Below are 10,000 nucleotides of genomic sequence, written 5' to 3' on the forward strand. Positions count from 1 at the left end.
GGTCGCGCTGTCGGCCTCCCTGGGTGCAGCTCCCTGCACGACGCGAGCACCCCCTCGTCTGCCCTCGCCGCCTCTCCACAGCTCCGTCCCCTCCGTTCTGACTCCAACGCACACGACGACCAGCTCCTTCTTGCCAACTCCACCGCCCGCGAAGTCTTGACTCTCTGTTTCCGACTCTCCTACTCTCCTACTCTCCGCCTCTGGACTCTCTGGACTGACGAACACGATCCTTTTATCAGCCCCGTAGCTTCGCCCTCTCATCTTTGACCCCCTCCCTTCGACCTTTCACCTCGCTCCCCATTGGCCCGAGACAAAGTGGGCGTGAAGGCTTTTTGATCCATAAATTTGCATATATCGATCGCCCTGGGGGCGGGGCCAATTCACCCCTCGCTCACCGATTGGACGGCAAAAAGTGGGCGTGTGTCGTTTTTGATCCGTTTTTGAAGCACAAAATCCGTGATTTTGTACACGCTGTTCGGCGCGCGCCCTGCACGAGTCCAACACCGGTACCCACAGGCGGCGCAAGAACGGTGGCGATGCGACGGTTGCGAGGTGTGACGTGAAGGTCGTGGCGGTTGTGGTGAAGCGGCGTTGTGGTTGGTGGTTGATGTTGTGGTTGTGGTGGTAATCATGGCGGTTGGTCCAAAATAAAGATAGCAAAAGAAAAACGGCTATCCTGAAGAGTCGCAGCACGCATAAATGACATGTATTCCCACTAGACAACGGGTTTGGGCCTAACTCCACATGTACTTACCGAGATACCTCACCTAAGGGACCTGAATGGTGGTTTGCGAATTTGGTAACCACAACAATATATATATATATATATATATATATATATATATATATATATATATATATATATATATATATATATATATATATATATATATATATATATATATATATATATATATATATATATATATATATATATATATATATATAACACTATCTCAAATAGCTGTGGACAGGTTGTGTGTCTGACAAGGAAGAATTGATTCGATTTTGGTGAAGAACCAAATCCAGATCCTGGTACGGGAATGTTTTAATCCTTAAAGTGATTGTTCACCATTGAGAGATGGGGTCAAAAAAGATATATGGCATGATATTTCAAAAATTTATTCGACCTGACTTGACCTGACCTGACCTGACATTGCGTGGCGGACGCATGCGCTCTCCCAAATGCCCTTTTAGTTTCAAGTTGTTTTCCTTCACAGTATTTTCTTGGAAATTCTCAAAATGGTGTTTCCATGTGCATATGCTTCAAGCACTTCACATTCTGCAAATAAAGTGGAAAATATCTATCATGGCATTTGTGACGGTTGAAACTTCTGTGAGTTTAGACTTCGTGCATCGCTGGAAGAGACTTAAGACTTGGGGGGGGGGGGGGCGGTATTGCCCAATGGAATGGGAGACAAACTGATCATGAGCAAATGCTCACATTTGTGTCGACATTTCAACCGCGATCAGGTCATGCCTGATGGACATGCCGTGGGAGAACCAAAGTATTTTGCTTGGCACAACTGGGGGAACCTCTGATCCAACGCAGCATTGTAGCTATCATCAAACCGCCCATGGCTGCCAGCAGGGCATTCCACAGCCGCTACTCTTAGCCGCTCTGCCTTCGGGAGCTCACACCATCCCTTGCGACTCCGAACCTGTGCCCGGTGCTGCAAACCGGTACTTGTGTTATTTCAATATTTCGTCTTGCATGCAAACCTGACCGAAAGTGTGCACTCTGACCAGAGCTTGTAAATATATATATATATATATATATATATATATATATATATATATATATATATATATATATATATATATATATATATATATATATATATATATATATCACCACCTGTAAGGGCGATCTGGCTATTTAAGATGCCCTCAATTACCGTAAGCTAAAGACTGGAACGTTACTCGCTATCTCTTCCTGTGCTAATCTGTTCTACATCGCATATCACTCAGTACAAGTTGTTCAATACATTCAACATGCGAGGTCGTTCATATATTGTATGTCATTCATTGTGCTAATTTAAACATCATCTAAAATGGTGCTCTCCATAGGTTGGCAAAACACTGCTTTTGAGGTTCACTCAAAAGTTCTCCAGTTTTGAGTTTAGAATTCATTTTTGGGGTGTGGGTTACACATATACACTGGTATTTCTCTGAGAATTTTATCTGAAACTTGCCCTGCATATTATACATGAGTAATTTACGGCATTTCCATTTACCTCCAGTAAAATATTTTACTGCTTTCCATCACCACAAAATTCCTTCCTTTGTGGCTGCGTGTAATGGCAGATGAAGTGGAGTTTGAAACCGCCACTGATCGTAAGACGGGCAAGCCTATTGCCGTGAACTTGGTTCGCATGAAAGCTTCGTCCCCACATTTTGACAGCAGTGGCAACGAGCGCATTGTGGGTCAGGTAACGTGTCTACTCTTGTGCCTGTCCTCTCTTTCTTGTTGGCGAACGTGTGCCCGTATTTGTTTTCCCCATTCAGTAGATTTATCTCGTTCTGTTAGCCTTCAAGATTTATCTCTTGGAATTGCTGAGAGGAGAGATGCCAAGGAAGGGTTTACATGGTAGGAAGGGACAATTGTTAAGAGTTTGGGATTGGTTTGTTAGTGTTCCCATCTGAACCCTGGGTTCATGATTCATGGAATACAGTTTGAAATACTTTTCTTTTTTTGTGTACATAGTTAAGGGTCATGGAAGAGCTAGAACACAGAATAGATCAGGATGCAAGATAAAAAAGGAACAGCAGCACCAAGGGATAAAATAGATGAAGACAGCCAAACAAGGGATGCAGGTGAGGATGAGAGATGTGGTAGCATGCAGGGGTGGACAGGATGGATTCAAAAACAAACTCTCAGGAAGGGGAAACTCGAAATTTGGAAGTAGGTGGGCTTTGTAGATGGAGGGGTTTATTGGGTAGGAAGAATCATGGTTTTGGACGGGGGGGTTATCCAAGTTGGTGTTGAACAGCTGTCTTGATGAATGAGAGAAAATTAACAAATACAGTACACTGTGCATTTGTGCATTTTCTGCAAATAATGTCCTTTTAGTTCATTGAAAAGTACATTGATGTCTACTATTGTCATCGTCCTGCATGTGATATGTGTATAATTGCCTCCATAAGCCTTTGATCACTTTTTTTATGAAGTGGGGGGTGGGTGGTGGATCGGATGAGTCTCTTTCTTTCTCCTGACAAATCGATTTTTTGGTTTGTAATTTGTGATGGTTTGCAGGTTGTGGCTCCAATCCCAAGCCGCGGAAGAGAACCCGAGAGTCCAAGTTCATTACTTAAAGGCAGTGTTTGCTACGAACGCAATGGGGTGAGCATGGAGTAGACATATTGGTGCTGGGTTCTTGAGTCTTGGGGAAAAGTTGGCAAAAAACTGGGTTGTTAAAGATCTGTATTATAAATGAAGGCACCACAAACTACTAGAGCTGGCTAGTATGGAGATAAGGCTCGGGCTCAGGTCGAACACCTCGCACATGATGCTTGTTCAGTTCCCAGTGAAGAATGTTTGGTCAAAGTCTGACCCGAGCTTTTCCTACTGCACAGTTGTTGATTATCCCTGGTCGGTACTGCTCGAACAGACCTGTGGCACGGAAATATCCGCTCGATCTCCATATTTGCCTTTGTGGATCCAGGACCTTGTAGTCTTCCATAATGTGCTGGACATTTGTACGAATTGTGGTGTCTTCATTTTTGGAAACCCTCGTGTTGGATTTGTAATTTCTTGTTCCAAAGGTTCTACATAATATTGCTACCATAACATTACTTGCTGCACAACCCAATAGTCTGGATGTAAGGCATAAATGTTAATGATGTGAGCTTGACAATAATGCTGCAGATTGAATGTTGCACTGAAAGATGGTCATGTCTCAGCAGGAGGTATTTTACCTAAACTTTGCTCATGATGACGTGGAGGGAAACACAGAGCTGGGAGTTGGTGATAAAGTTTCATTTGTCCTCTCCAACAAATCGTGAGTCATTCTGATCTGCTTCTTCAATATTCTTGTTTAAATCTTAAATGTTTGTTGTGGGTTTTTTTTTTTTATACATTTTTGCTTGAATGAAATGCCAGACTGATGGAAGACCATTTAAAAGAAAAGGGAGACCAGAGTTTGAGGAAAGAGCCATACATGATGTATTTTGAAAACGAAAATATATCCAACAGGATAGTGTAAGGATGACGCACTTGCCTTTGAGGTGCCTCCCCTGAGTTTGATTCCAGACCAGAGTATAATCTGTAGGAGTGGTTCTTTCCAGCCAGGGCGTTGCATCACAATGTGTGCCGTCCTTCGGATGAACGTTAAGATGGTGTCCCGTATGCTCGCGTTACATGTTGGACGTTGAAATACATGAGTACTGTATATACATGGCACTTTGACGCATGTGAAGACCATTCAGCCCATCATACCTGTGCTGCAACAACCCCAGAAACCATAACCCATACACACGTTACTTATAAGTCCTGCCCTCCATCTCCAATCCTTATACTCTGTAATTCCAATTTAAAATGATCTACCCTTTCTGCTGCCACTACCTTTCTCAGGAGACCTTTCCATTCATTAACTTCTCTCTCAGTGAAGGATCCTGAGCTGAGTACAGTCCTAACTCTCAACATCTTAACTTTAAGGCGATATCCACTGGTTCTATCACTGCCTCTTCTGCTGAAAATCTCTTCTGCACCTCAGAGTTCAGTTTAGCTAGCCTTGGAATTGATCTAGTAGCCCTACGTTGTACCCTCTCTTTGGCAGCAATGTCCTTCCTCTGATGTCACCAAAACTGTATACAATTCTATCTGTACACAAGATCCAACAATATATAATTTGCAGTGTCAGTGAGTCATCACTGGGACCCTCACCAATTTCCAAATTCCTGCCCAAATTGACTTCAGTCGGATGTCAGGACTGGCCAGCCAGTTCGTGAAAAGTTAGGCCAAAAACCTACCCCACCGACTCCACAAGAAGGTGGGAATAATTGGCAGCATTAAATTAGTAGAAGTTTGATAAATCCTGACTTGCAGTATTATCCGATTGACAAGTCCTTCGGGATGTCAATGAATCACCATTACAAAGAATGTGTTACCTTTTTTGCAATATATATATATATATATATATATATATATATATATATATATATATATATATATATATATATATATATATATATATATATTCCCAAAATACAGCCAAAACGGTACATGATAGCGCAAACATTTTGGCCCACATAACTCACCATTCTCCTGCGGTGTGCAGTATCAAGTTTTGTTCAAATCGGGCAACGAAAAAATTATTATTATGCCTCCGCACTAAGGGTGCCAGAGGCATGCAGCAATGCCAACCCTCCCGATTTCATCGGGAGGCTTCCGAAAATTCACCCAAACTCCCGCCCTTACGATCACTATCCTTATCCTCCCGAAATTTTGATATTTTTGCACTGTTCACTAATCAGAATGTACTAGTATGAGAATTGAATGAAAAGCATCGTCTGCTACGTATAGCATGTGGTAACTCCATAACGTTCGCTGCTACCAAATTGTACGTAAAAAATTGCAAATTCAAATGAGGAGCAGCGAAACATTGGGTCTGGATCTCGCTTATGCGATCATGCACTGAGATTTAGTGCATGCGGTATGTGTGCAATACAGTGCATGCGGTATGTATGCACAGTGTATATGCATGCGATACGCTCACTGCATGCAGCTGGGCCCCGTACCAGCCCGGCGGTCGGGACCACCGTGCGGTGTTTAACAGCCGCTAGAGTTCTACGAGTCGCGCTGCAGCTGTGGAACATCGACTTCGAAGTTACCGATGCTTCAAGCCCTCGATGTTGATTACGAAATGGCAGAAAAGAAGGTTACGAAGACCAAGAAATGGTCTCAGAAGTACAAGACCGAATACAGTCTCCAATACCCGTGTATTCGAAAGTCTGAAAGAGGAATTCATCATGCGTATTGTACAGTATGCAGCGTTGATATTTCAGTTGAGCACGGAGGTCGCGATGATATTCGGAAGCACGTTGGAAGCAAACGGCACACAGACATTGCAAAGGAGAGATCTTCGAGCACGAGTACCGGTACACTTCTGAATTATTTCACCAAACAAGGGACAAGCGAGGAAGAGGATGTTACCCGAGCGGAACTTCTCTTTAGTGGATTTATTGTGGAGCATAACTTGCCCATATCAGTCTCAGATCATGCTGGACCTCTATTTCAAAAGATGTTTCCAGATTCAAAAGTTGCTTCAAAGTATGGATGTGTAAGAACAAACACTTCAGCAATAATTGGTGAGTTGTCAAATGTTACTGCTTCATCTATTGCCGATATTGCTCGACTAGCTCCATTTAGCCTAGCTACAGACGGTAGCAATGACAGTGGTGAGGCCCAGCTATATCCTGTCCTGATTTCGTACTATGACAACAGTGCTGGGATTGTGAAGCAAGGTTTGCTAAGTTTGCCTGCGTGCAAACAAGACTCCACTGGAGAAAACATTTTCAAACTGCTTGATCATGAGTTCAGTGACAGGAAAATTCCGTGGGGAAATTGTGTTTCCTTTTGTGCTGATAATGCCTCTGTCATGGTGGGCAAGCACAAAGGAGTCGCTGCTTATATCCACAAACAAAATCCAGAGTGCTACATCATGGGATGCCCTTGCCATATGATGCACAATGCGGCCAAGAAGGCGGCTCAGGCCTTACCCATTGAATTAGATGACTTTCTCATCGATATTTACTACTACTTGGACAAAAGTAGTAAACGCGTCAAAGGAGTGAAAGCACTGCAAGAACTCTGTGATGCCCCGACACACAAGATTCTGAAGCATGTCGCAACAAGGTGGCTGTCCCTTGGTCAGTGCCTAGACAGGCTGATTGAACAGTGGGAGCCACTTCGCCTCTTCTTCAAAGAAGAAGTACGAAGAAAAGTGCAACCAACTGTAGCCAAGACTCTAACAACGAGCAAGAAGGACGGCACTGTATCTACTGCCAGTACTGGCACTGCAGGATCAAGCACTAGTGGAGCAGCATTCACCACTACCACTGCAGTATCTGCTGCGAAGAAGACAGCAGGGACAGCACCAAAACCAATGCTGAGAGCAGGTAGCATCACCGGCCCTTCATCCCATTCATCTACAAAGCAGATCCCTTCAGAGTCGAGAAAGACTGTGATAGTCCCATCTACAGGCAAAGAAGGACCCAAGTTAAGTTCTGCTTTTGCCAAATCACTTGATAGAAGCTCAGCAAAACCTTTGAATCAGAGGTCTTCTTCCTTGGCTGCACCTACCTCAAGCTCTCTCCTCAAACGTAAAATTGGATCTGGTACTACGAGTCTGACCTCTTCTGCTGGCAGTAAACGCAAGTGTGATCGCCCTGCGGCTCAGTGTACTACGAGTTCTACAACTAAAAGCGCATCTTCCTCAAACACTGTGCAGGAATCTAGAGAAAAACGTGTCAACAGGATGTTCTTGTCTCCACAAACAAAACTATTGTTTCTTCCTTCGATATGCTAACAAGCTTTTTGAGAAGGGGAATCTTCTGCTCCAAAGAGACGAACCCTGTATTCATCTCCTGCACGGAGAATTGAATGGTCTTCTGAAAGATATCTTCGTACGGTTTTTGAAACCATCGGTGTCATCGGTTGCTCTGGTAAATGTACCCTTCTCTGACAGAAATCATCAGAAGAATGATGAGGACCTCATGATTGGGAACGATGCCAAACTGTATATAAGGGAACAAAGGAGTCTCAAGAAATCCACCTTCACTCTGAGTGAGTCAGACATCCAAGGTTTCTTCAGTGCAGTTCGCTCATATTATGTGAAAGCCTGCAATTACATCTTCAAAACCTGGCCGCTAGATGATGAATTAGCCAAGCATGCTCAGGTGCTGGATGTTAAGCTACACCAAGAAGTGGGGTTTGACTGTGTGGAGTTTTTCATCAAGAAATTCCCCTGTCTGTTCAGTGGCGGTGATAGTGACATAGACAGTCTTGAGAGTGAATTCGCTCACTACCAGGCAGACGCCTCCATAGCTACAATTGCTACTGAGACAGTGAGAGTGGATGAGCAGTGGCATCGGATTTCACAGCTCACAGATCCCTGCACTGGTGCCAAGGAGTATCCTAATTTGAGCAACGTGATGATCTTGGTCATTCCTCATTCGAACGCATCATGTGAGCGGGCACTCAGTCTTGTACGGAAGAATCATACTGAATTTCGTCCCAATTTGAGTGTCAAAACCCTGGAAGCTCTCTTAATTGAAAAACTAGCTCATAGCACCCCTTGCTACCAGAGAGAATACAGCAAAGACGTAATCAGAAGGGCTAAAAGAGCCACACAGCTGTCACTCAGCAAAGCTGCCATGGAAAAAGCAAGCAGCAGTAGTACCAGCCAGTAAGGTAAGAAAAATATTGCTTCTTTTGTGCTTTTTGTTAATCTTTGATTGTCCCCTAACTTACTAATATTAACATACATGTAACATTAAAAAGTGCACAATTTTCCCCTTTTTTTGTTCAAAAAGTGGGAATTCTTAACATGTTAAATGCTCCAAAATAGGGCTCAGAGGGCACTAGAGAGCGTCTAGAACCCCAGAGCTTCCAGGGCCCTAAGGCGGGCCCTGGACCCCGCCGCAAGGGTCGAGCGCTCCGCGCTCGAGATGTGCGCTTAGCGCACATTATTTGGTGTCGGTTGCAAATCCTCCCTAATTCTGATTTCCAAAAGTTGGCATCTCTGCATTATGTTTCCGGGTTGTCCGTCCGTCCGTATTTTCGTTTACGCGATAACTCAAGAAGCAAATTGTAGAATTTCATCAAACTTGGTAAAAAGGTAATGTAAGACAGAGCAATTAAGTGATTAGATTTTGGGTCAGATGTGATAAGGGTCAAAGGTCAAGGTCAAACTCTGAAATTTTACTGTTTACGCCCTAACTCAAATATTGGACAGAATTTCATCAAACTTGCTACAAAGGTAAAGTAAGGCAGGTCAATTAAGTGATTCGATTTTGGGCCAGATGTAGTAAAGGTCAAGGTCAAACTGTGAAATTTCACTGTTTATGCCCTAACTCAAATATTGGACAGAATTTCAACAAACTTGGTACAAAGGTAAAGTTAGACAGGGTGATTGACTGATTAGATTTTGGGCCAAATATGATAAAGGTCAAGGGTGAAATATGTCAATACTCAAGTGTTTGTGCGGGAGAGCGGAGGCATACCCGTCGACTGCGCGCAGTCGAATTACATAGAGTTAAAAAATCAATTCCCGATTCATTCAAGTACTCTTCGGGAGAATTTGATCAATGCAAACAATCTCAGCGGTATAGTTCACTGGAGCTATCTTTTTTTTCTTTTTTTGGAAATGATTTTTATCAACCGCTGGCACAACGGGAACCCAACGGGTTCATGGGTCGTCTAGTATATTACTAAAACTCTCATCTTGTATATATGTATGTTCCCGAAATACAGCCAAAACGGTGCACGATGGCACAAAAATAATTTTGGGCCACCTTACCTTTCTCCTGCGGTGTGCAGTATTAAGTTTCGTTCAAATCGGGCAACGAAATAAATTATTAAAAAATCAATTCCCGATTCAGTCAAGTACTCTTTGGGAGAATTTGTTAATGCAAACAACCTCAGTGGTATAGTTCGCTGGAGCTCTCTTTTTTTTCTTCTTGAAATGATTTATTTTAAAATCTCAAACATTCAGTTTTGATAAAGAACGATTTCATTTTTAAGCATAAAATAAACTGCCATTTTGATCTCATACTTCTGTGTTCATTAATAAATAAAATTGTGTTTATGACAGTACCCACAATAATTTATTCAACTTTCTTTTCTCCCCCTTTTTTTTTCACATTGACTCTCAATATCAAGTTTCGTTCAAATCGGACAACGAAAAAAATTATTTAAAAAATCAATTCCTGATTCTGTCATGTACTCTTCAGAATTATTTGATCAATGCAAACAACCTCAGCGATATAGTTTGCTGGA

At 42.8% G+C, this 10,000-nt stretch overlaps 1 protein-coding gene across 7 annotated transcripts in view; it reads left to right on the forward strand.

Annotated features, from left to right (window-relative positions):
• Nucleotides 1-10,000, forward strand: part of CSDE1 (cold shock domain containing E1) — a 53,078-nt gene that overhangs the window by 9,327 nt on the left and 33,751 nt on the right. For 3 of the 7 annotated variants that reach the window (XM_085875155.1, XM_085875159.1, XM_085875162.1), the window contains exons 4-6: nt 2,308-2,432; nt 3,257-3,343; nt 3,904-4,001. In XM_085875155.1, coding sequence (XP_085731281.1) covers nt 2,308-2,432; nt 3,257-3,343; nt 3,904-4,001 — 310 coding nt within the window. The remainder of the gene's footprint in view (nt 1-2,307; nt 2,433-3,256; nt 3,344-3,903; nt 4,002-10,000) is intronic. The other 4 variants (XM_085875156.1, XM_085875160.1, XM_085875157.1 and 1 more) reach the window with 3 other exon arrangements.

This window comes from Eptatretus burgeri, chromosome 3 (assembly GCF_056783735.1).
Source record: "Eptatretus burgeri isolate ZD-2024b chromosome 3, Ebu_testis_v1, whole genome shotgun sequence".
In the NCBI taxonomy this organism is placed as follows: Eukaryota; Metazoa; Chordata; class Myxini; order Myxiniformes; family Myxinidae; genus Eptatretus; species Eptatretus burgeri.